Here is a 25,657-nt window from a genome sequence, read left to right as displayed (position 1 = left end):
AGAGTGAGAGCAGGGATGCTTCTTGTTCTCCAGAGAATTCTGGCTGCACTGGTCCCATTGAGGGGCAGGACATTGTCTTCAGAGCACGGTTGTCCCCAGTGGAGCACCAGCTGCCCAGGAGCAGTGATGGGCCCACTGAGCAGGGGCGACCCCGAGACCTGCTACTGGCACAAGGCTGCCCCAAGAGTTGCGCAGACACCCTCCTGTGACTGGGTAGCATGGGTACCCACTGCTCCAGCCCCAGGGAGGGTTGCCTCCCCTTGTCACAGGGCCCTGAGGGTCCATGCGGGGACATGTGGGGATGGACAGCCAACGGGAGGGGTCCTTGTCTCTGCCATCCTGGGAAGGGCTCATATTTAGTCAGTGGTCAGTGTGGTGGGAGGGCATGCCCCGAAATGGGAGGCTGAGAGCAGGTGGCGGAAACCCGTGGATTCCTGCTGGAGGGGCTGGTGTAGGAGCTGTCATCCCAGTGCCTCTGAGTGAGAAGTAGAAGAATCCTATGAGGCTTGGATGCTGGAATGGTGTCTTTGTTTCATTTTCACTATAATTTGAAAACAATGTCTTTGCAACTTTGTTTCCATGAACACTGAAATGTTCTGAGTTTGGGGTTGGCCTACAGAGTAATGAACGCTGCCAGTGGCCAATAAAGACAAAGCATGGAAAGCCAGTCTCTGTTCTCTTTATTCTTGTGACTCAACTAAGTGCCTTGGCCAGTGTCTGGTCAGGCAGCTGTGGTCAGACCTGGCCCAGTGTCTCACGACATTTACCAGCTATTTGGCGTTGGGGTTGGCAAGATTTTAAAACCTCTTTAGGCCTCATTTTCCACATCTGAAAAATGTGGATAGCGTCACTTACACAGTTGTTTGAATTACAACGTATTTTTTGTAAAATGTGGACCACAGCACAGGCCATGTGCGTGACTTTATGCTCCGTACTGAGAAAACCCTGGGGTTTGCGCAGCTTCCGCACATGCTCTCTGGGTGTGTTCTGGAGCACAGCGTGGACTTGGCCACCATGTGCCTCTGCACCCTTTAGATGCAGGTGAAAGCTCTATGTGAAATTCCTTCAGGCCCATTTTTAGTATGTCTGTGACTGACTCCAGGTAAAGTCATCTGGTGGGTCTTGGTATTTCTTTATCTCTATTACGTTTTCATCTCCTTGTTTTGATGTTCTAAATGTTCCTTCCACTATTCTCATAAGGATCTGCCTGTTCATTTCCTATAAATACCTTCTGGGAGTTGCAGAGCCTTGCTGCACCGTGAGCTTGGTGGGTGGGCTGTGGGGGGCAGCTGGGAGGCTCAGTTCATCACCCTGCCCACTTCTCACCTTTGGCCTGGGATTTCCTTCAGGTGAAAGGCTGCCAGACCTTCCACTCAGGTAAAACCAGAGGCCATCTTGCACCCCCACACAGTGTCTGTGGAGAGTCTCGTCTTGTGGAGGTTGTGCCCCTTCCTTGTGTGATTTGGGGACCCAGGAGCCCTGGGCCTGGCTGCCCTCTCTGAGGCTTTGCTTCCATGTCACGTGACCTGAGGCCCCACGTGCTGGTTGTTGAGTGTTTTCTGGCCGAGCCTTGCATTGTTGTGATCTGTACGGTGCCCGCCCCCCACAGACATGGTACATAGTTCTGAAAAGAGAGGGTGACCTCCTGAGAGTGGCGCTGTGGTGAGGGATGCACAGTGCTGGGTTCCCGAGCAGTGACCCAGCTCTCCCTGGTCGTCTCAAGATGTGAAGTTCTGCAGCCACATGAACGAGATCCACTCATGTCAGTTTTGCAAAAGAGTGGATTGAAACGGTGAACTTTTAAATTAAGAGAGCCATCAAGCATGCAGGCAATATAGGAATGGTCAAACACCAAGGTCCTTTCTGCATGGTTCTGGAACCTTCCCCATAAAACAAAATAGTTCCCTTGTTTTCATAGGATTAGTAACATCGGCTTAACTACGAAATTCAGCAGATGGTGGTTTTATTGCTGAATCACGAATCTTTAGCTGATTTCTCCGTACAACGACTTTCTGTACTTCGTGTTTTGATTCAGTTTAACTCGGTTCTTGATCACTTTGATTATTCTCAGCAGCAGGCTGACATCCTACCTATTAAAAGTCATTGCTCACTGGATAGAAATCACGGGGAGCATCTTTTTTTCCTCAAACATTGCCATATCTTATGAGTTTTGTGTGGGTGTGTGCACACAAATCCTTGTGGGACCTGACACAGAGTTTTCTTTGTGTGTGTGTGTGTGTGTGTGTGTGTGTGTGTGTGCGTGTTAGCCCATGTGGGACCTGACACGATAGTTGACTTCTCTGGCTGTAGAAAAATGCCATAAGAGCCAAGGTAATGTTCGATTTCTGTGAGCCTACAGAAAACAAGCCAGCCCATTTTGGGTGCAGAGGGTGTGCGTACCATGTGTGATCTCGACATCTCGACATTCGTGATGATGAACCCAAGAACGCTAAAAGCGTTTTCCCTGGGTACTGTGATGTGCCTGTCTCTAGTGGTTATTTAAAAAGAGTGAGCGGTTTCCCTTAGGTCATGGTGGTGCTCTCCTACCTCATCTGAAGAATGTGCCAAGAATATGCCAATTCCCTTGCTTTTTAAGGGAAGGGAAAACCCCAGAAGAACGAACCGTGAATGGTGGGGCAGCCTGCTGCTAATGTTTGTGGGTGAAGCTGGTGTGGGCAGCTGCCAGGCAGGGCTGTGGACATGCCCCCTGCTGACCTTTTGTCCACGGGGGGTGGGGTGGAGGGGGTTGGGGGGGTGGGGTGGGGCCTGAATGTCCTGGAAGCTGTGCTGGCTTTTGGGGAGAACTCTGTGGCTTGTGGTGCTTGTGGTTTAAAGAATATTTCCTTGTGGGTCTAAAAAATGAACCAAGGACCTTTAGGCTGGATTCAGGAATTTTAATACTTCCCTGTAAAAGGATGTTTAATGGAAATAGTTCTACACTTTTAGATAAACAGCAAAGTTAACGTATTTTTAAGTACTTTTCAGAAGGTCATTTTCTCAAGGTTGAAGATGTGTTGTCCTCAGTGTTCTCTCGATGCGTTACAATGGTCTGTTCTAGAACCTTCTTTCATAATCGTTCTGCGGCTGGGAGAATCCCACCCCAGAGAAGTCATGGGCAGAGACCCCTGGCACTTGGGGTTGGAGCAAAGTGCCCCAGACACCGCTTCCAGCAAGACCTGGCAGCATCTCACTTTGGGAAATCAAGGACAGTGCTTCTGGAACTTTCTGGGCCCACCAGCTGGTGTTCATGCACAAGGGTGAGATTTGTTTCCTGTGTTCCCAGGTCTGGCGTAGCCCCAGTCACTCATGATGGTGGTGATGGCCCAGCAGATGTACCTCACTCAGGCCCCTCTACCCTCCTTCCCAGGAGCCACCTCCCCCACACACCCCCTACCCCCACTCCCAGTGAATCACTGACTGGGGCAGAGTCCAGGGGGCAGGTGCCTCCCCCAGCCCAGGTAAGAATGTGAGGGTGGCTAACACCTCCCAGGGCAGCCCAGACAAACGTTCACCTGTGGCGCCAGCATAAACGCGTCCTGAGCTGCCTGGTGCCTGTAAAACCCCCCGTGTGCCGAAGTCATGTTGTGGGTGAGGGCCTTCAAGGTGACTGTTTCCACACGCCCTGTGCCCGGTCATCTAGGATGCCCATTCAGGGTAAGGACATTGCTGGCTTTCACTCTTGAAGCAGAATGCTGTGTGAAGTCAAATTAGTTTTTAGCTTAAAGGAGAGCACTTTTCTGAATTTGTTTCTGAGGAATTTTTTTCCTGATATAAAGAGACTTAATTTAAAGAGCAGTGGGCTGAAAACAGTAATTCTCAAAAATGGGCGGCAATGTCTGGTTTTTAGCCAGTTTTGCTGGCAAGGTCATAGCCAGAGGCATTCCCCTCTCTGCCCCCTCATCCCCAGCTTACGGGCTGCTCCCGCCCACCAGCGCAGCAGGAGGGGCTAACAGACCCACTGAGCTCTGATGCCCTTTTCGAAAGGCACTGAGGTAGTTTATATAAAGAAAAGTTTGCTAGGTTTGTGTGCTTCCTGAAGGAAAAAAAAAATTTTTTTTAAAGAGCTTGGCCACATATTTTGGATTTTGAAAATTCATTAAACACCTGTCCTCTGTGAGTACTTTCCAACACTGTTATTTCGGTGGGCGGTGCTGGCGTTCTGCTGATACCCTGGCTTTTCTCTTGAGTGTCTATTCCCTGAGAGTTTACTGTCGCCTTTCTTCCCAGACGCTAGTAAGGGCTGTCCCCGCAGCAGCTGGACAATGACCCAGGTGAGCCATGGGCCACAAATCACACTTGCTCTCAGTCTCGCTTAACGACATCATGAATCCTGATGGTCCATAACTTATCTGTTTCCTTTGTAGATGGAGATCTCTCCTGCCTGGCGACGGGCCAAGCAGCAAACTCTCCCTATTTGGGTGGGCTTCTGTAGAGGTCGTGGGCACCAAGGGCCTCGTAGAGCCTCACCTGGACCTGCTGCCAGGCCTGGGCTGCCAGCTCAATGACCTGCCTTCTTCTTTGGCTCACCCAGAGTCCCTGTCACTGTCAGCTTTGTCCTGGAGTTTAGTAAAGGAGCCACATAAAAGAGTCCACCTTGGTAGCAGAAGACACATCAGCCACCTTTAACGTGGTATCAAGGCAGACAGGCTTGAGCAGGTGCCCTTTGCCTGTGTACAGATGGACATCCTTCCCAAGTCTCTTCTGCAGCAAAGTGTTCAGAGAGACCCCCATTCATGCACCAGGCAGCCACACACATACACCTGGTGCCCCTCTATGGACACCAAGTGACCCCCGTGCACACCCAGTGGCTGGTGGTGAGCTCAGAGTATATCAGACAGATGAGGAACCTGACCACAGAGCTCTGTCAGTATAAGGGCTGTCAGTAAGGAGCTGGGCTGGGGTCGGCGTGTGCCTCTGAAATGGTCACTTCCTGAATCCTCCATGGCTGGCCAGCAAGGGCAGTGTAACTCAGCTTTTATGTGCCAGTTGTGGGGTATCTGGGATCAAGGAGGACTGCTGGCTTGTGGGTAGAAGTGTGTGCCATGGCCCACAGGAAATGGAGCCACTTAACTCTGCCCCCAGTGACTTTCTCTACAGATGTGAGGACAAAGCAGCCATGAAGCCTTTGATCAGTGTGGGTGCATCGTGTGTGTCACCCCCCAGTGTGCAGGGAATGAGTGGGCCTGAGGGTGAGCAGAAGCCGTGTTCCTTCTGGAAGGAACGCATTGTACTTACTGTTGTCCATTTCACTGGACACGCTGGGCCTGGCCGTCAGCTCATGTGTCCGAGCTGGTTGTATAGACTGGGTGGGCTCCAGCACCAGGCAGGCCACACCTTGTTCCAGGCAGCAGTGGGCTCAAGAAGGAAGTAGGTGTCCCCGTATCAGTTCCAGAACCTCCAGAGACATGCTGTCTAGGTGAGGGTGGGGTGGAGTTGCCAATAGGAAGACCCTTTCCTGTCAGTCTGGGGGGCAGCCCCGACCTCCTTTGCCCTGCCCATCCCACCTTGACCCTGACATGGTTGGGGCATGTCCATTGCTGTCCAGTCTGCCACTGTGTCTGCTAGAACTGCTCTAGTCTTCATGGTCACTGGATGAGTTTCTGACGATACAGGAAAGTCAGATTTTCAGCCAGGCTGCGGACGTTGCAGCCATCCTCTACTCACGTTCTAGCTGGGCTTCCCTGCATCAGGGAACCAGCTGGAGGGCATAAGCTCTTCTGAGATGTAGACGGCTTACTAACCGGTTGCTGTCGAGTTGATTCCGACTCATGGTGACCCCATGTGAGTCAGGGTAGGACTATGCTCCACAGGGTTTTCAGTGACTGGTTTTCCGGAAGTAGAACCCCTGGCCTTTCTTCCGTGGTGCCTCTGGGACCATGGAAGAACCGCCAGTGTTTCCATCAGCAGCTGATCTTTGTTCACCGTTTACACCGCCAGGAACTTCAGATGCCCTACCTGTTGGATTCTAGTGCCTCTGTGAGTTTGAACATCATTTATGAGAAAGGGAGCTTTTCTTTCCTTTGTTGGTCACCGTGGAATTTTTCAGCTGTGAGGTCCCAAGCGTTCTATGTCCAGCCTGAACACGCTGATTGAGAAGGAACATGGGCAGAAGCCTCACATGGAGACTTCTGTGCAGATCCCGCGTTAATGGGACGCAGTGCCGATGCGCTGAGGAGGAGAGGTCCCCACCTTATGGCCCTTGCTCCTCAATTGCTCATGGGGCTGCTTTCCAGAATGCACGTGGGAAGCAGGACCCAGGGAGGGAGTGTCGTAGGGGACCAAGGACCCTGCGTTGTGGAGGAAGGATTATATTAATATTTGAAAATACAAAGAAATCTGTTTGTAGTAAACAAGGGATGTAAGAAGTGTTTTAGAACAGACAACATCTGATTTCATTTCTGTGTCTAACATTTTCCCCCAAAACAGTGCCGTCATCCAACGTATGGGATTCTCAGCAGGTTCACTTAGGTATTCCATCTCTTATATTTTGTTGGATTTTTCACTGAAATATTTTGACTCGGGAATTGATTTTAAAGATGGCTTTTTTAAAACGAGTATTTTTTTTTTTTTTTTTTATGTAATGTTAATCTTTCTTGAAAACAGGATTCAATAATAAAAGGCTGGCTTTATATTTAGGACTATTTACTGCCACAAAACTTGCTCCATGTCTACAAACCCATTTTGGACTTCTTGGCATATTTGCCATTTTCACAAAATGTGAGTGGTGGCTTCACAAACTTGGATCTCTGTCCGGTGTTTTGTGTGTGTGTGTGTGTGTGTGTGTACATGTGTAGAAATGAAGAGTTCCATTCACTAGGGGATATTGATTTACTAATTTAGATAGAATTTAAAATGTAAAGTACAGCCTTAGTCATTGTCATTTTGACAATTGCACATAACTCAGGTGCTAAGAAAAAATAATTGATTTATTTTTTTAAAAAAAAACAAACCATTGTTCTGGAGAACACTTTTTAACTCACAGTTTTAGCCTAGCTTGTATTGAATTTACTCTCCAGACGCGCGCGCGCGCAAACACACACACACCACTGCACACACGTCCTAGAGAAAAAATTACCGCAGACAGGACCTGAAGAGCTGTGGTCCTGGGGAACGGGAAGCCCACAGGACAAGGTCCGTTCCACCTCAGATCTTCTCTAGCATATCTTCCAAATATCAGAGCAGGAACTGAACCCCACTAAAAAGCAGCAGTGTTTCTGTGCCAAGATGAAGGTTATTGTTCAGGGCAGCCAACATACTCAGGACGTGAGGGGCAAAATCCGAAGGAGCGAGAAGCCACAGAGAGGGAGGCCCAAAGTCTGCATGCAGATCCCCCTCAAGATCTGAGCTGCACACATACATTCCAGGAATCCCAGCTGGAAACGGCCCCGGGAGCTATAGCACAGGGCAGAGGTCTCCACAGGGAATAAAAGCAAAACTGAATTAGAGCAGCCCTAATAAAACTTAAAACAAAGCCCCCCCAGGACCAAGGCAATCCTCTGGTATCTGTTCTCCAGAAACAAGCACAAACAACAACACTGACAAAAATCAAAACCATAACAACCTTTGGAGAAATTTGACATCTTCTGGAATGTCTATGCTATTTCATTCGCCATGTAGCACCTACTAGAAAAGTTACAATGTGTGCTAAAAACAGAATGAAATGACTGAAATCAAGGGGGGAGGGAACAGATATTGCAGTTACCAGAAAAGGACTTGAAGATATCAATAATTAACATATTCCAGAAAACAGGAAATGGTGGGCAAGATAGATTAGAAAATGGATAATTTCAATAGAGAAGTGGACTCTATAAAGAACTCAAGTGGACATTCTAAAACTGAAAATACAGCATCTGAAAATGAAAATTCAACTTAATAGCAGCCTAGACACAGTGAAAATGTTTCGTGTATGTGTAATTGGAGTCTCAGAAGGAGAGGGGAGAGAAAAGGAAACAGAAGCAATTCCGGAAGAGACAATAGCTGAGAATTTTCCAAAATGGATGAAGGGCATCAATCCAAAGATCCAAGAAGCGCAGTCAACCCAAAGCAGGTTGAAAACCAAACAAAAAAGAAAACCAATAATAACAATAAAACAATACCCAACCAAATCAAAATCAAACCCATTGCCATCAAGTCGATTCCGACTCATAGCGACCCTATAGGACGGAGCAGAACTGCCCCACAGGGTTTCCAGGGAGCGGCTGGTGAATGCAAACTGTCGACCTTTTGGACAGGAGCCAGGTTCTTAACCACTGCACCACCAGGGCTCCTAAAACAACACCTAGGTACATAATAATCAAATTGTTGAAAACAAAACAAACAAACAAACAAACAAAAAACAACTTAAAAACAGCCAGAGAGAAAAAGAGAAAAGCTCAACAGTTCTATGATCTCCTGAGGAAGCTAAATTCGTCATGTTAAAATCGTCCCACAGAGAGAGCTCCAGGGTCCGTGGCTTCACTGGTGAGTTTGTCCAAACATTCATTGAAGAAAATGCCGGCAATGCACAGACTCCTCCAGAGGCTTGGAAAAGAGATTGCTCTCAAGCTTGCTTTGTATGGCTGGTGTAGCCCAGCACGACAAGGGCATTACAAGGAAGGAAAATTAGAGGCCTCCGTCGCTCAACAGAGATGCAAAACTCCTAAGTAAATCTCAGCAAAGTGAATCCAGCAATATAGAAAAAGAGCAATACCTTGTGACCAGGTGGGTTTATTCCAGGAATTCAAGGTTACCTTAACACCTGAAAATCAGTTTGTGTAATTCACCAGATTAGCAGAATAAAGGAGAAAAAGTCTATGATCACCTCAACAGGTGCAGGAAAAGCTTTTGATAAAGTTTAACAGCATTCATGATAAAAAAGAAAAATACTCAGCAAATTGAAATAGAAAGAAATATCCTTAATCTGATTATAGGGATCTATAAAATAATAGCATCATGCATAATGTAAAGTGTTAACTGATTGGCCCTGAGCATGGGAACAAGATGAGGCTGCTCACTGTCACCCCTGATTTTCAGCATTGACTGGGGGTCTTGGGTCAGGGTCCTGCAGGTGCAGGTCAACACCTGAGAGTGACACCTCCTTAAATATTGCACCCTGGGCGCCTCCCTTTTCTCACCCTAGTCCCAGCCCTGATCCTAAGCAGTGAGTCAGGCAATCAAAAGAGAGAAAGATTTAAAAGGAACAAGTAAGACTTCTATTATTAGCAAATGATAAAAATCCAAAAGGATATAGAAACTATAGCGTCAACGTACAAAAGCCGATTGCATTTCTATATACTAGCAGCAAACGGGGCTTTGGTGGCACAATGGTTAAAAGTTTGACTGTTAACTGAAAGGTCATCGGGTTCGATCCCACCAGTGACTCTACAGGAGAAAAGACCTGGCAATCTACTCTTGTAAAGATTACAGCCTAGGAAACCCTATGAGGCAATTTTACTCTGTCCTATAGGGTTGCTGTGTGCATTGGGCAAATCTGCTGCAAAAGACCTCTTTAAAGTGTTAAAAAACAAAGATGTCACTTTGAAGACTAAAGTGGGCCTGACCCAAGGCAGTTACCTCATATAGCATGAGAAAGCTGGACAATGAATAAGGAAGACTGAAGAAAAATTAACACCTTTGAATTGTGTTGGCGAAAAGTATTGAATACACCATGGATTGCCAGAAGAATGAACAAATCTGTCTTGGAAGAAGTACAGCCAGAATGCTGCTTAGAAGCAAGGATGGCGAGACTTAGCCTCACATACTTTGGACGTGTTATCAGGAGGGACCAATTCCTGGAGAAAGATATCATGCTTGGTAAAGTAGAGGGTCAGTGAAAATGAGGAAGACCCTCAACAAGATGGATTGACACAGTGGCTACAGCAATAGGTTGAAGCATAACAACGATTGTAAGGATGGCATGGGACTGGGCAGTGTTTTCGTTCTGCTGTACATCAGGTCTCTATGAGTCAGAACCGTCTCGACGGCACCTAGCAACAGCAGCAACTAAAAGACACCACAAGAGAGTAAAATGGCCAGTCACAGACCACAGAAAATATTTGCAATAAATATATCTGGCAGAAAACTCATTCTGAATGCATAAAAAATCTACTACAAATCAATAAGAAAAAGATGACTAAGTAAGCAAAAGGCTTGAAGAGGTGCTTTCCAGAAGAAAGTCCACAAATGACCAATGAAATGTGCTCATTGTCCTCAATCACCACCACCTGTCTGTCAGTCTGTTGCACTGTGGTGGCTTGTGTGTTGCTGTGATGCTGGAAGCTATGCTACCGTTATTTCAAATACCAGCAGCATCACCTATGGTGGACAGGTTTCAGGGGAGCTTCCAGACTACGACAGACTAGGAATAAAGGCCTGGTGATCTACTTCCAAAAATCAGCCAGTGAAAACCCTATGGATTACAACAAAAGATTGTCCAATATAGGGCTCGAAGGCGCCACTCAATAGCTGCAACAATGGACTCAAACATACCGATGATTACAAAGATAGCGTAGGACCAGGCTGTATGGGATGGAGGGAGCATGAGGGCCTGTGGACAAGAGACACAGACGCCAGGCGTGGGGCCGGAGGAGCAGTGGGGAGACCTGCACCCTTCCTCAGGCTCGCAAGTTTCTGGAGGAAGGCGTTCTTTGCTGAAGGATAGATTGTAGACAAATTTATTGAATGCTACATTTTAGATAATCTGAGACCAACGTGTGACTTCCCACTTCTTCGATTATGAAACTTGCCTTGTTCATCCTGGGAACGCTGGAGACCAGGCAAAGGGCTCAGGTTTTAGGACAGATTAGTGGAGAGCTTGTTTCAATTATCGGTATTTGTGCTTTTCTGTTTATTTCAATCGCTCTTCCACCGTGTGGGCTGTGAAAGCTTTGTTAATGTTTATGAAAACAAGACTATATGATGCTTTAAGTTTTCTGAGATATATAGACTATACATCACAAATAAATTATAGGAGATATTAGGTTATTTCCAACAAGAAATTATTTTAATTATAATAACCAAGGAAAATCCCCCTCAGTGATCACAGTAGTGTTAGTTAAGTACAGTGGGCTGGATGGTGGCCCCCGAAAGGGTGTCCACATCCTAGTCCTTGGAACCTGTGAATATGACCTTCTTTGGACAACAGTCTTTGCAGATGTAGTTTGATGATTTTGAGTTAGATTGTCCTGGATCATCCAGGTGGCCCTAAGTCCAATGACAGGTATCCTTCATGAGAGGGAAGAGGGAGATTTGAGACAGGGGGGCCACCACGTGCGGACAAAGCAGAAACTGGAGTGATGCTACCACAATCCCAGGAATGCCTGGGGCGGCCAGGAGCTGGGAAAGGCCCCTGATTTTGCACTTCTGGCCTCCAGGCTGTGAGAGAGTAAAAGGGTTGTTGCAAGCCTCCCGCTCCCTCCCCCTCACCCCGCATCTATCGTACTTTGTTAGGGCCTGGGAAGCCTGCATACCAAGAAAACACAATGTGTCAAGCCCAAGGGGAGGCCAGCTGTCCCTTGTCCCGATTTTGAGGGAGCAGGGTTTTACTTCAAAGATTCATGGTCATGTGTCTCTACATCCTAAATTTTGTTTTTAGGGAAAAAACACCACATTTCTCTACATGGATAAGTGATACTGATTTAACATGTAGGTCTGAATTATTAAATACCCAATCAAAATTAAATACAGGAGACTAAAATATATGATAATTCAAAATTTTAATTTTCACATTTATAGAAGCAGAGGAGAAACTGAATGCATCCTCAGAAAAGCAGCTTAAGTAACGTAAAAACACGCCCTTTTCCCTCCTGGCGGGTGGGGGGGGGATGGTCCTTGTCCTGCCAGGAGTGACAGCAGGAAATGGCCTCTCAGGTTGCAAGCAGTGTCCTGGGGGAGGCGTGGCAGGGGAGGAGGGGTGATGTCAAGGGCAGAGTTGTGGGTTCTCAGAGGAAGAAGAGGCTGAAAGGGAACGTGCCAGCTCTGGTGTGACATGTGGGTGGAAAGACAGACAGACAAACATTGCTTATCATGCTTGTGCTCCTGTGACCCGCAGCTGTCTGGGTGTGGCCCTGTCCGTTCGTGCCTGGCGCTGTGCACCCTTGGGTTTCCCTGCCGTATCTGCAGGGACACTCGGCAGTTTGACAAGAGAAGCAGACACAGCGGACACTGGGTGTCATCAGCGGGACCCACCTTTTGGACGTGGTGGGGTGCTGGCCTGTCTGCGGAGTTGCCTGGCCGCTACCTGTGGCATTTTGCCTCTCTCTTTGTGGTCCTTGGGAAGCCTGGTTCCTCTCTGGCGGAGGAGCTGCTGGGCAGCGGATTGCAAACTCGCTGCCACCCAGAGTCTGTGTTTGCTCCATCGCTGATGGGAACGTTGCCTGGACTCGCAGGTTCCGAGGGCGGCACACGTGGGCTCAGCAGGCCCTTCTGCACTGCAGCCCTCAGGCGGGTGAGCAGGTGGATGATGAAGGCTGGCAGGTGGATGATGAAGGCTGGCAGATGGGACGGCTGATGGAGAGGGCAGTGATCTCCCAGTGTGTCTGCAGGAAGTAATCAGATGTTGCAGAGATCCATTTGTGGGAACCTTCGTGAAAGCTTTATTCATGAGGATGAAACATGGGAACAATAGTAGGATCTATTTAAAACCAGTTATTTAAAACTGTGGCATTGAAAGATGGTTACAATATACCGTGAGGATGTCGATACGATAGTAATGTATCTTACCATTCCAGCTTTTTAAATAGAATTTTATGCTTATGCATAAAGACTCAAAAGACAGATGTTAAACCGTTAACTGTGGCTGTCCTTGCAGGGTGGAATACAGGTGGTTTGTCATCTCCCCTGCGTGCGTTCATGTACTTCCCAGTTCTCTGCATCATTCCATCTGCACTCTTCACAGGCCCTTGTCCCAGCTCCTGCCACAGGTCACACATGTGTGAGCACACACTAGAAGCCCGTTCGGGTATGAGGGACCCTTCCCCTCTCATGGAAGGGTTTAAACTAGGCACAACTGGTGAGCTCTATTCTCTGTTCCGTTGGGGACAGGAAGCCCTTTATTGACGAAGAAACGGGACGGTGAGAGCAGGCAGCCAGCCCTTCAGGAGATGCATCATCAGGAGTGTGGTGCCTGTGACACCAGGTCTTGAGAGAAAACACAACATTTCTCAAGGAGTGGTGGAAAGTGTGTGCTTGCCTTCCCCAGGTGTGGTAGGGGCTGCAGACTCAGGGACCCATGCTGTGTGAGGAGGACCTGGTGCCTCCTGGGGCTGATCCCCAGTGTGGCCTTCGCTGTCCAGTGTCTGATGCTCTCGGTGGGGCCGGCGGCTGCCCGAGGCCTGACTGGCAGACTGGGGCTGGGGGCTGGGCAGATCTTGCAGATTCTTGAGGCCAGGCTCCTGGACCCACCCCCTGGAGACACCAGTGCCACCAGGCAGGGAGAACCTGGATTATGAAGGCCCAGGGCCTTGGATGGCGCCAGCGTCCCTGGTGTCTCTGGGCCTGTTTACGTGGTGGCCTTTGCTCTTGGGGAGGTCATCTAATCTGTCACGAAGTGTGACATGTACAGCCACATGGCAGATGTCTGAGGGCTCAGGGAAGCCACGAGGTCTGAATGGGTCATGAGTGCACGTGGCCAACGATCTGGCGTCTTGCCACCATTCACTCCAGCTGCCTGCCTGGCCTGGACCCTCAGTGATTCTCTGGGTTTGGGGGCTGGTGACATGCTTGTGGGTGTCCTGTGTACCCAGGACAAGGGATAGTGCCAGGGCTTGCCATAAAGCCGAGTCTCAGATACAGACTATAAGGCAGGCATCTGCAACTGGCTGCACACCACACAGGAAGGATGGGCAGCCGTGCGGAGTGTGGATCGAGTAGCTCCTGGCTGTTCTGGCAGAAACTGAGACGACTGGCCATGGAAATGTCTGGATCTGTGGTCTCGGGCCCAAGGGGTAACTGTGGCATCAGGTGCTGAGCAGAGAGGGGGCTGCTTGGCTGAGCTTCGTCCCACAAGACCCAACAGACCACTGCCTTGATGAGCTGCGGGAATGAGCTGCCTCGGAGCCCAGGCCACACTGCCTCATTGGTGGGGCTGAGGTTGCATCCTGACCCGAGATGGGGCCCCATGTGAGGCTGCAGAGGGGCCTCCTTGGGCCCACAAACCCTGTGTGAACATGGAGAGAAGGAATGACAGGGTGAGCTCCTGAGGGTTCATGCTGTCTAGCTGAGTACCCCTTCAGAACCCCTGGGCAGGCCCTCTGGCTGATGCCCCCCTGGCCAGAATGGGTCCTGTGGACATTTAGGACACAGGGCTGCTGGCACTTGGTGGCTCCCTGCTGTTCAGAGCCTCAGTCCATGCTGGTCCTGGGGGAGGAGGGTTGGGGGCAGGGCGGACCTACGCAATGACCTGCTGAGTTGTGGAAATCACCTTTGTCTGGGCTGCTCCTCCTGTGGTCGGCTGTGGCCCCCCTGTGGTCAGCCATGGAGGGCACAGCGGGCAGCTCAGAGGCCCCCGGGGCGGGCCTGGTGCCTCCAGGGTGGGGCGGGGCGTGCGGTGATGTGCCCGTGGCCTGTCTTTCAGTGAACGAGTTCACGGTCATCAGGAAGAAGTTCAAGTGCCCGTACTGCAGCTTCTCGGCCATGCACCAGTGCATCCTGAAGAGGCACATGCGCTCCCACACGGGCGAGCGGCCATATCCGTGCGAGATCTGCGGCAAGAAGTTCACGCGGCGCGAGCACATGAAGCGGCACACGCTGGTGAGTGGGCAGGACGTGGTATGTGCGTGTTGGTGCGGTGTGCACACAGGGGTGTGTCTGCGTAGGGAGGGCTGGAGGCAGGGCACGTTGCCCCCACCCGACACCTCCTCCACCTGGAGCTGCTGGTTCCCTTGGACGCTGAGACCTGCCTGCTCTTCTCCCTCCTCGATCCCACTGTTGACCCTCTGCTCCACCCTGAGCCTGGCGATTTTCTCCCTCCTCGATCCCACTGTTGACCCTCTGCTCCACCCCTGAGCCTGGCGATTTTCTCCCTCCTCGGTCCCACTGTTGACCTCTGCTCCACCCCTGAGCCTGGCGATTTTCTCCCTCCTTGATCCCACTGTTGACCTCTGCTCCACCCCTGAGCCTGGCGATGGCCCCGCACCCCAGGCCGCATTCTCTCCTTTGCAGCGCCCCCAGCCCTGTCTCTGTCCCTATGCCAACCTCTCTGTGCCCAGTGGTCTGACCCCAGACTAAGCCTGTTGGCTGGGGTGGTTATCAGGGGCCTGAAGAGTGGATTTGCTAGGCTAGGAGAAAAACAAAAAACAAAAAACCCAGTGCCGTCGAGTCGATTCCGACTCATAGAGACCCTATAGGACAGAGTAGAACTGCCCCATAGAGTATCCAAGGCAGGAAAGGTTCTCACATGCTGGGCGTCGGGACAGAAGGGCAGTCAGCCAAAATGTCAGGAGTGGCATCTCCAGGGGTGTAGTGGTCCTCAGGGCCTGGCCTGGGGTAGCTGGGAGCTCAGATGCCCAAGGGTTTGGGTGGCTGAGGGCCCAGGTGGAGTGAGGATCCACATGAAGGCTTTGGGGGCAGGACTTGTGCCAGGTATGGGGTGATGGGCCACAGGCAGCTGTTTGGAGGAGGAGGGCCCCAGGGGAGGTGTCCGGGCTTGCCGCATTGATGGAGTGTGCTAGGGGAAAGGCAGCAGCGGACACAGGGATAAGTGTTAGGGTCTCCTGTTCGGTGAGGAGTTGGGCATGTGTGGACTTGGGGGGGCCGCTCCTGCACTGCGCTTAAAGGAGCAGGGTCCCCAGGAGCCAAGCAAGGAGCCCTAAGGGGGAGACAGGAAGGCAGGTCCCTGAGAGGAGGGTAGGGGTCCCCAGGTCCCTGAGAGGGAGGGCTGGGTAAGCAGGACCTTCGCTGCCAAGGTCCAGTCACCTCTGCAGTGGAGCCCGCTGGCCCAGGGCCACTATCCTCCATATATGGAGTTCTGGGCTTACTCAGGACTCTGGGTGTTCCCTTGGCCCTTCCAGACTTGACCTGTGTCAGGGTCCCTGCCCAGGCAGGTGGCAAGGCCTGGAGCGGACCCTACTGACTTGGCACCAAGAGCTCAGGGGTAGTTCAAGAGGATCCTTTTTTCTGGTGTCCTGTTTGTTTCTGCCCAGTGGAACGAGTAAGCCACCAAGACCTTCATTTTACAGAGGGCCTTGTGAAAACTTTGTTATTGGTGGGTGCCATTGAGTCGATGCTGACTCACAGCAACCCCTGTGTAACAGAGCATAACTGCCCCATAGGGATTTCTAGGCTGTGATGTTTATGGGAGCAGATCGTCAGGTCTTTTCTCTTGAGGAGCTGCTCTGTGAGTTCAAACCACCGACCTTTCCTTAGCAGCCAAGAGCTTAACATCGTGCCCTCAGGGCTCCTTTATGGAAACTGAGGGATAAACACCACACCTATGTTACTCCTGTTCAGGGAGAACCCCATCTTGTGCCATCATACTATGAAGTGTGAAAAGCAGCATGGTTAGACCGGAGAAAGTGATCTTTTCTCTAACAAAACCATATCTATGTTCAGTAATTTTTTAGAAGAATGAGTTTTGATTAAATTCATAATAAATTTAAATAATGTATTGATTAAATGCACAGTGTTAAAATATTTTTATTGTGGTAAAATACATATAAAATGAGCCATTTTAGCCATTTTAAAGTGTACAATTCGTAACAGTAAGTACATCCATCATGTGCAACTACCACCCGTTTCCAAAACTCATTCATCACCCCAAACAGAAGTGCCCCTGGAGCATCCCCGTTCTTCCTGCTGCCCTGGTAACCAGTAGTAAACGTTGGTCTGTCTGCCTTCACCTCTTCTCCATGACTCATGTCAGTGGGATCACAGTGCAGGGCCCTTTGTGTCTGGCTTCTTTCGCTCTGCGTGGTGCTCGTCTGTTGCAGCATGTGTCTGGACCTCATCTCTCTTCGAGGCTGAGCAGTGCCACATTGCATGCAAGGACCACATTCTGTTTGCCGTCGCCTGTTGATGGCACAAGTGGTCCCCCTGAGCTTGGTCCGTGTCTGATCCTGGGAGGTTGACGGTGTCCTGTACTTGCTGTCCTGGCACAGGCTTCTGACCAGGGCTCATCCCTGAAAGGTGTGTTCAGAATTCACGAAGAAGGGCATGTGCTTTTTCCCACTAATGTCTCCTATCATGGGCAGGGTCTCCCTGGCAGCATCCGGGGCCGCCTGGAATTGCCTTCTCCTTGGCAGCAGTGGCCCCTGCTGCTCTCCAAGGACAGTGCCCTGCTACAGTGGTGGTGGCCTTGGCCCATACTCCTGAGACCATCAAGGGCTGATTCAGTGGTTGCCATGGCACCAGCATCCTTCCTGCTCGCTCCTCCCAGAGCGTTTGTCCGTTAAGACGCGTGCCCAGCCATCTGGTACAAGCCACAAGATGCCTGAGAAGCCCTCCTGATGCCTAGGTGTTCTAGAGCAGCCCCCACCCGACTCCCCGCACAGCCACTCCCCCATCTTTGTGAGCCCCTGACCGAGGGGAGCTCCTGGGCTCGGTGTCTCCACCATAAACCTGATAGTGCTGGCTGGTTGCCAAGACCGAATGGCATTTGAAACACAGTTCTGGCTGTGATTGGTCTTGATTTTTTTTCTTCTGCTGAGGGGAGGGGAAAGCCCTGGGTTCTAACATCTAGCAATACCTCCCCAAAGGCAGGCTGCGAGTTTCCAGAATTAGGTCTGTCTGGCTTTCAAGGAAGCGTTGGGGCAGCTTCTGGGCAGGCTGCTGCCTCTGCCCCACGGGCAACTCACCGGATCCAAGACTGCGTCTTGATTTCTGCACCTGACCTGTTCGCTCCCTGGTTCCACTTTGTACTTGACTGATAATTGCGAAATTCGTTGGGCAGTTAATGTCCAAGTTGCTGTCTTCATGGTTCAGAGTTTTGTGACTTTACAGTAATCCTGCTTCTAAGGATGTTGGGAGACCATTCAAGGTGGCCTGTGGGGGTCAGGAGGAGCAATCGAACACTTCCTGGTCCTCACACCCCTTGCGGGCACGCCCACCCCCTGCCCTCTGGGCTGACCGCCCCCCTCTGTCTCTGCAGGTACACAGCAAAGACAAGAAGTACGTGTGCAAGGTGTGCAACCGTGTGTTTATGTCAGCGGCCAGCGTGGGCATTAAGCACGGCTCTCGGCGCCATGGTGTGTGTGCTGACTGTGTGGGCCGCGGCATGGCAGGACCCCTGGACCACGGTGGTGGTGGGGAGGGCTCCCCGGAAGCACTATTCCCAGGTGATGGGCCCTATCTGGAGGACCCCGATGACCCCCGTGGGGAGGGCGAGGAAGAGCTGGATGAGGACGGGGGCCTGGCCCCCGAGGATGCACTGCTTGGGGATGACAAGGACGATGAGGACTCGCCGCCGGGGCCCCACAGCCCCTCCGGGGAGCCTGACGAGGACTTGGCCTGGGTCTCCTAGGCCGGGTGGTGAGGGCATGGTGGCCACCTCATCGTGTGCCCATGGGCCTCCCAGCCCTGAGCATCTCCATGGGGGCGGCCCGTCTCCCAGCACTCCTGAAGCCCACCCCCCCACCTACCCCGAGACACACACACAGACAGGAGCCGGCCACTCAGAAGACAGGCCTGGGTGGGGGTGGGGGTGGGGGTGTAGGAGGCTTTGAGAGAAAGGGAAAGTGAGTTCCCTCCAGGGACTTGTACCTGCCCCGTCCGTCTGTTGTCTGCCTGACCGTCCATTGTCTGCCCGACCGTCCGTCCGTCTGTGCGGACAGCGTTCCCAGCAAGTGCACATCATGGGAGCGAGCTGGCGGGAGTCTTTACGCCTGAGCGTAGGGTTTTATGAAGTCAGGGAGCCTGGGCCAGATCACAGGTGGGCCCCATGGCCAGGGCTGGCCTGAGGCCGAGGACGGAGGTGGTTCTGGAGGGAGAGTCTTGCACAGCTGAGAGCTGAGCATCCATCCGCCTCCGCTGACTCCTCCTCAGCAGCCTGACGTTCAGCAGGTCAAACCCAGGGAGGGTCCTGGTGAAGGGAAGCCTGAGACCCTCCTGCCTCTGGGCTTTGGTGCTCAACAGAAACCCTTGGGGCTGGGCTCCTCGGTGCTATCATCCATCCAGAGAGGCCACTGTGTGGCCTCCACACACCCCCAGGCCCACAAGGCAGTCCCTCGGAGGCCCAGTTCCCTCTCCTGCATGCACTTCCATAGAGAGCCCATTGGCCTGGTCCCTCATGGCCCTGCCCCCACCCCGACCGTGCCCATGGCCATGAGTGGTGCCTGCTCCTGCCCATGGTGGTGGGTGACACCAGGAACCCGCTCCTGCCTAGTTGCTGCTACACTGAAGCCGTCTGCTGCTCACCCCTCCCACGTGGGTCACCAAATGTCTGAGTCATGACGTCATGAGGTAGCTTCCCCCGGTGTTGTTTCCTCCCAGCTTGCTGCCCAGCCCTCTTGCTGTATGTTTTGTATTTTTTCAGTGAGCTCCTGGCTTATCTCCAGAAAGGTCCTTTTTCCTTCTGTGATTTGCTTTTTTTCTGTTTTCTGAGCGAAAAGCAAAGTCCCCATCCTGGGCACCATGCACTGGCAGCCCAGCAAACATGCGTACCTGGGGGTGAGCTGCTGGACAAGCTCCCTGTGCAGGACAGACCCTCCTTCACACCCTTTCTGACCACACATTGCTCATGGAGACACTCTCCCCACCTGGCCCTGAACCGAACCCCCACTGCAGCCAGCAGCTGTGGTTTGGGGAAAGCATTGAAAGTGGGGCTGACACCTTGCGCCCCTTGGGACCCACCTGAGCAGGGACTTTTGGGGTGCTGAGAGGTAGTGCCCATTTGGAATTACATCGCTTTTATTTTCTTCTTCCACAGACTTTACAAGCCTTTTTTTTTTTTTTTTTTTAACTGCATTACAGCTATTGTTTATATACAAAAAAAGAAACCCCCCAACAACCCCTGACCTTATGTTCCAGTGGGAGAGTTTCCCCTGTCACACACACGAGCCCCAGCCTCCAGGCCTGCCCACAGGGGAGAAACCACAAGCTTTTTTTAAAAAAATAAAATCAGCAACTGTTCCTGTCAACTAGGAGAGGGTGCTATACATGGAGCCGGAATTGCCTGCACGCACATCCTTCAGCTGGTTGCTGTGAGCTCCAAGGCTGGAGTCCTTAGTGAAACGGGGGCCAGGCTTTTCCTAACCATGGTCTCTGCTTGCCCTCTTGGGCCACTCCCTGGGGATCTGGGGCATGAGCCCCCGCCCTTACCAATGGAGGTCTTGGCCTTACCCTGCTCTCAGAACTTTGTACCTTGTCCCCATGTCTCTTTTTTAACCTCTTTTCTAGACAGACTTACTTTCTTACAAAATGCGTTTGGCAACTAGACCTTTGTACCAAGTGTCTCCTGGCTCCGTCTGGGATCCAGTCCCCACCTTGGCCCACCAGCCAGCCCACCTCCTGCAAAGGGCACCATGCCCCCAACACTCAGGATGTCTTGCTCTCTGACCGTTGCCCCGTCTGCCTTTTTTGGGGTTTGATGTTGGTGCCACAGGAGTCTTCTTTAAAACAAATACTGCACCAGAAAATTGAGGGTCCCAGGCCCCCTCCCACCAACTCCTCCAAGTGTTCTCTTCAGTTGCAGGTTCTGATAGGAAGGGTGTGGAATTTCTAAGACCAAGATGGACATGTCTCTCTGACCTTTTTTTTTTTGTTTTTAAATCAATGTTTAAACTAATAAATATTTTTTTATTAAGAGGAAAATGTGTAGATTACATTTCACATTTTGTATTTTTTAGTTTGTGTCTGTTTGTATTTTGGTGCTTGCAACACCAAAGTGGGAACTGCAGTCCACGGGAGCTGTGAGTCACCGGGGCGGGGGGACCTCTGGTTTTTGTATTAAGCGCTGGATCCTGACCAGGTTGTGTATTTGGACTCTGGGTTTGGGAAAACAGTCAGAACACTGCCATGATTCAATAGGGACCTCAGCTCAAAAGACACAGCTTAATGCTTCTGATTTTGCACATCTTCCTTTTTAAGAAAGAAAACTCTGAGGAAATGCAAAAACTGGAATCTTTTGTAATATTATGAGAATCTTATTTTAGCTCATTCTGTGACATGTGCAACTCTCAAGAAAGCCATACTTAATGGTTTGTCTGTTTTTGTTTTTTTAGATCTAAATTGTGTTTTGTATCTGGCCTTTTTGTTTAGGATGACTTGCAGTAAGGGTGCTGTTTGTGCTTTTCCTAAATATTTATTTTTTCAACCTGCTTTGAACCTGTCAATAAAAACAAAACAGACAGAAAAAAAAAGGGGGGGGGCAGTGTTTGAAGACTGTTGAATTTTTTCTGGGAATAATCTATACTACAGTGACTTTATATTAATTATTATAAACCTGTGTTTGTATCGGAGATGTGTTTAATATTTGGGGGAGAGATCTTTCATAACCAGTTGGGGAACACGACTCTTGTCCTGCTTCTCTGTAACCACAGGACAAGTAAACATTACCTTCCTGGTAGTGGGTCTTGCGGTTTCTTGTCTGCCTAGGTGTGCTCTGGCCTGCTTGTGGGTTTCCTTTCTGTGACGGGATTGGCTTAGACATTCTCGCAAAAGCGACCAGTTTCAATAAATCGGGAAATTGCTGCTCAAAGCGACGCCTGTGTGTGTGTCACAGCCTGACAGGTCCCTGAGGTCCATTTGAGTGAGGGGAGCCAGGAGGGCTCAGCAGGGGCCAAGGGAGACCCCCAGCCCCTGGTGGCTCGTGCCAGCCCCCTGGGGGTGCCCGCCACCCCCACCTACCACAGGTCCCAGTACCCTTTCTTCCCACCAGGAGGCGGATACAGATTCTGGAAAAACCCCAAATCTTTAATTTTTCTCCTCGTCTGGTGTGGCCCAGACAGAGACACCTGAGCTTGGGGATGCAGTACAAACGCCACCCTAGGGCCCTCAGACCCTCATGGTAAGTGTGGTGGTCCCTCCCCACGCACCCTCCAAGTGCATTGAGGGCTGGCCCGGTGCGGCCTGAGGCCCCATCAGCATCCTGGCAGGTCTGGGGCTCACAGGTAGGGTAGCCGCCATGGGAACCCTGCAGTGAGGGGGTGGCGTGTGGTTTGACTTTAGTGCAAAAGGCTGGTTTCTTCAGAGGCACTTTGAGTGGTCGGGACCCTCCACCTCTGGGGGCCCAGGGTCACTGACTCCCAATTAGGAAATGGACCTGCTGCTGGGAGTCCAGGCCTGTCCTCTCCCAAGTGGTGCAGCCCTGGTGGGGGGTAGCTTATTTTCCCCTTTAAGAAGCCCCGGGACTGGGGAGAGGCTCAGTCCAGGAAACGCTGGCAGGCCTTCTTCCAGCGGCAAGCTGTGCACCACAGCTCCCGGCGGTCCATGCCGTACACCTTCCGGCATTTCTTGGCATCACCGCGGGGCTTCCTGGGAGGCACCAGGAAGGGAATGGGGCACTGTAGGGCTGGGGACCTCCCCACTCGACCCCTGCCTGGCCCCTGGACACACACGTACCTGGGGTTGGCAGCGAGCTTGGAGGGAAGGGCTGGCGTGAAGCAGGACCTGACCGTGGGGGGCTGTGACTCCAGGTGGATGGGCGCCAGGCAGCCCTGGGGGGAGACACAGACGTGGCCTCACTCCCCTGCAGAGCGAGCACCCCCGAGACCCACCCCCCCCGCCCCCCCACCTCACGCACCTGGTAGGCGTGGTCACTGTGGATGTGACATACCGGTCCAGGGACCACTGAGCTCAGCATTGGGGGCGGGGGCAGGGCCAGGGGCTGCAGCAGACTCGGCAGGGTGGAGGCCTCTGGCAGCTCCAGGCGGGGGAAGGCGGGAGGCACGGAGGCCGTGGGGGACACTGGGGTGAGGCTGGACAGTCCATCAGTCAGCGCGTCCACTCCCATGTCGAGCTCTGTGTAGTAAAAGTCCTCCTCACCGTCGCTCTGCTCAGTCTCTGCCTGGCGTCTGGAACACGTGAGGATGCTGAAGCCGGCGGGGCCCGCCCCTCCCGGCCCTGGCCCCTCTCCCGGCCCCGCCCCCAGTCCGGGCCCCGCCCCTCCCGCCCCTCTCCAGGCCCTGCCCCCACTCCGGGCCCCGCCCCCCGGCCCTGACCCCGCCCCGCCGCACCCCAGGTGCACCACGCGGATGTGTCTCTGCATCCCCGAGGCGGAGCTCAGCACCTTCCCGCAGCTCTTCCACAGACACTGGAACATGACCTGGGCCGAGTTCTGGGGGCACAGGGGCCGGCGGTCAGGCCCGGCGCCTGCTTACCCCACCTTGGCCCCTGTCCCCAAGCTCACCTTTCTCTTCCTCTGGGCCGGCTCCCCGAACAGGAAGTGGGCTGCCTCCGGGGGCAGCGGGGGTGACGGTGTGGACGGGGAGGACGGGTCGCTGGCCAGGTCCCAGTCTCCGCTGTTGCTGTTGCTGCTGCTGCTGTAGCTGCCCGGCGGCCGACCCAGGGCCTCCTTCCAGGGCTCCAAGCCGGACTCTGCGGCGACAGCTGACTCAGGGCTCCTGCGGGCTCTCCATGAGTTCCCGAACCCTCCGAGCCTCAGGCCTTAATCTATCCACTTCAGCTTGGTGGGCAGAGCCGCAGGGAAGGGGTTGGGGTGACTGGCCCATTCGGGAAACACGGTGGTCGGAGAGGAGCCAGCCAGGTGGAAGTGGGCAGGTCCCAGGGGCTCTTGGGCCTGGGGCTCTGTGAGGGGCTGGGGGTTCTGGTGTCCGTTTTAGAAGAGGACTCAAGAGCTGCGTTTGGAAAGTGGCGTGCCAGATGCCGGGGCTCTGCTTCCCACGCAGGGGCGGTGCTTCAGAGTCCTGGGGGGACAGTGGTCTTGAGGCTTGCCCCACCTCCACCCCTGAGCAGGATCTGAGTCTCACCTGAGCTGAAGGCTGCAGCTGGGGTCCCCAACAGGAGGGGGCTGGTGGACAGGCTTGTAAGCGCCGCTGCAGCCATGACCTCATCCAGTCGCGCTCTTCCTGGAGGGGCTCTGGAGAAGAGGGGGGCAGGGCGCGGTTGGGTGCCCAGCAGGTGCTCCAGGCCCCTCCCCTGGCCGGCGCACACACACGTGCAGGCCTGGGCACGTGTGTGTGTGTGTGTGTGTGTGTGTGCGCGCGCGCGCCCCAGGCTCCCTCACTCCCAGCAGCTGGGCTGGAGGCCCAGCTCCACCCCTGCTCCGGTTACAGAGCCACAAGCCACCATGAATAGCCAAGAGCAGGGCAGGGGCTGGGGGCTCCAGAAGCCTGGGCTCTGATCCAGGATGCTCCTCAGGCCCTAGTTCTGGTCAGGGTCTGAGGCCCAGGGTGGGGCTGGGTCAGGCCGCGCCCAGACCCCCAACACACATTAACCAGGGTTGTGCAACTGCCGCCGCGGGCACAGCGCCAAGCTGGGAGGGCGGGGCGGCCAGTTGCAGCGGCCAGGGGGAGGCCGGCCTCCAAGCACCCGCGGGATCCCGGCCCCAGCGGACCGGAGCCTCGCCGGCCGCAGTGAGCGCGTTGGGCCGAAGTGCGGAAGGGCCCAAGACTGGGCTTGGAGACAGTGATCAGTAACCTGCGATTCCTGCACAGTCGGCCCAGGCCCCCAGAGCGGCGCCTCCTGCACATTGAGACTGACACCCACCCCCAGACAGCAACTCTGCGCTCTGGTCCCCGGGGGCAGAGGGCACGGGCGACCGGTCCGGTGATCTTTTCCGCTCAACTGCCCCCAGCGCTGGAGAGGTGGAGAGCTCCAGAAGCCCAATTTAGACCCCTGACCTGCGCCCCACAGAAGCCCTCGGGGACGGTCGCGAAGGCACAGGCCCGCGCCCCACCCACCGCCTTGCACACTCCGGAGCACGTGTGCGCACGCCCCCCTGGTGCCAGCGCGCCCGCCGCCACGGCCCTCGGCTCACCTCTGCGCGGGCACCGGGATGTGCGCCGACTGGGGCCCCGGCGCCGCCCCCACCCAGCTCCCCGGGCCCCACAGGTCCGCGGCCCGCGGCTCCAGCGGCAGCGCCAACTCCAGGCCCGCGAAGCCGTCGCTCACGGCGGGCCCCTGCGGACGGGGCGGGCTCAGGGCGGGCGGCCGGCTGAGCCAGCCACCCTGCACCCCGAGTCTGAGCGGCATCCGCCCCCAGAACCGGCTACGGCCGGTGTGGACAGTGCGGCCCCGCCCCTGGCCCCGCCCCCGGCCCGGAGCGGCGGGAAGCGCTCCCCGGTTACCCGCCCCGCCGCTGGGCCCGGACGGACACACGGACACGCGGACGGCCGGGCCCCCGCCCGCCCCGCCCACCAGGGCCCGAAGTTTGCGGGGCCCCGACGCCATCTTTGCAGCAAGAGAAACTTGGTCGGCGGCCCGGCCCCCTGTCCCGCGGGGTTGACAGCGCTCCCCGCGCGCCGGCCGGCTCGGTACCTGCGGCGGCGCGGGCCCCGTCCCGGGCGCGGCGATCAGGCCCGGCCCTTCCGGCCGCAGCCTCGGCGCCTCGTCCCGCCGCGCGGCGGAGCCCGAGACGGCCGCGGGGGCCCGGTCGGCAGCGCGAGGGAGGGGGCGCCCGCAGCCCCGGCCCGGCGCCTGGGAGCGCGCGGCCTCCATGGCGGCGCCGGGGCTGGGCGGGCGCGGCGAGGGCAGACGCTCAGGAAACGGCCCCGGGCCAGGCCGGGCTGGCCGGGCCGCCGACCCCCGCCCTGGATCCGCCGCCGCCCGCGCCGCGGCCGGGGAGCTG

The 25,657-nt window shown here is 53.8% G+C and overlaps 2 protein-coding genes across 3 annotated transcripts in view; one reads left to right on the top strand and one right to left on the bottom strand.

The window, feature by feature from the left end:
* The window catches only part of ZBTB46 (zinc finger and BTB domain containing 46), a 50,174-nt gene extending 31,551 nt beyond the window's left edge, over window positions 1-18,623 (top strand). For both annotated transcript variants that reach the window (XM_064276373.1, XM_003421760.3), the window contains exons 4-5: window positions 14,552-14,727; window positions 18,062-18,623. In XM_064276373.1, the coding sequence (XP_064132443.1) occupies window positions 14,552-14,727; window positions 18,062-18,433 (548 nt within the window). In that variant the 3' untranslated portion in view covers window positions 18,434-18,623. The remainder of the gene's footprint in view (window positions 1-14,551; window positions 14,728-18,061) is intronic.
* Window positions 18,624-19,820: 1,197 nt separating this feature from the next.
* SLC2A4RG (SLC2A4 regulator) lies at window positions 19,821-25,566 on the bottom strand. Its single transcript, XM_064276381.1, has 8 exons — window positions 25,348-25,566; window positions 24,848-24,990; window positions 23,838-23,947; window positions 23,258-23,445; window positions 23,085-23,185; window positions 22,652-22,922; window positions 22,471-22,565; window positions 19,821-22,383 (listed from the first exon to the last, which is right to left on the bottom strand). Exons 1-8 carry the CDS (start codon window positions 25,525-25,527, stop codon window positions 22,272-22,274), a joined length of 1,200 nt encoding a protein of 399 aa, XP_064132451.1. The 5' UTR covers window positions 25,528-25,566; the 3' UTR covers window positions 19,821-22,271.
* Between the last annotated feature and the right edge of the window lie 91 nt (window positions 25,567-25,657).

Source organism: Loxodonta africana, chromosome 24, assembly GCF_030014295.1.
Source record: "Loxodonta africana isolate mLoxAfr1 chromosome 24, mLoxAfr1.hap2, whole genome shotgun sequence".
NCBI lineage: Eukaryota > Metazoa > Chordata > Mammalia > Proboscidea > Elephantidae > Loxodonta > Loxodonta africana.
This window is presented reverse-complemented; position numbering and strand designations above follow the sequence as displayed.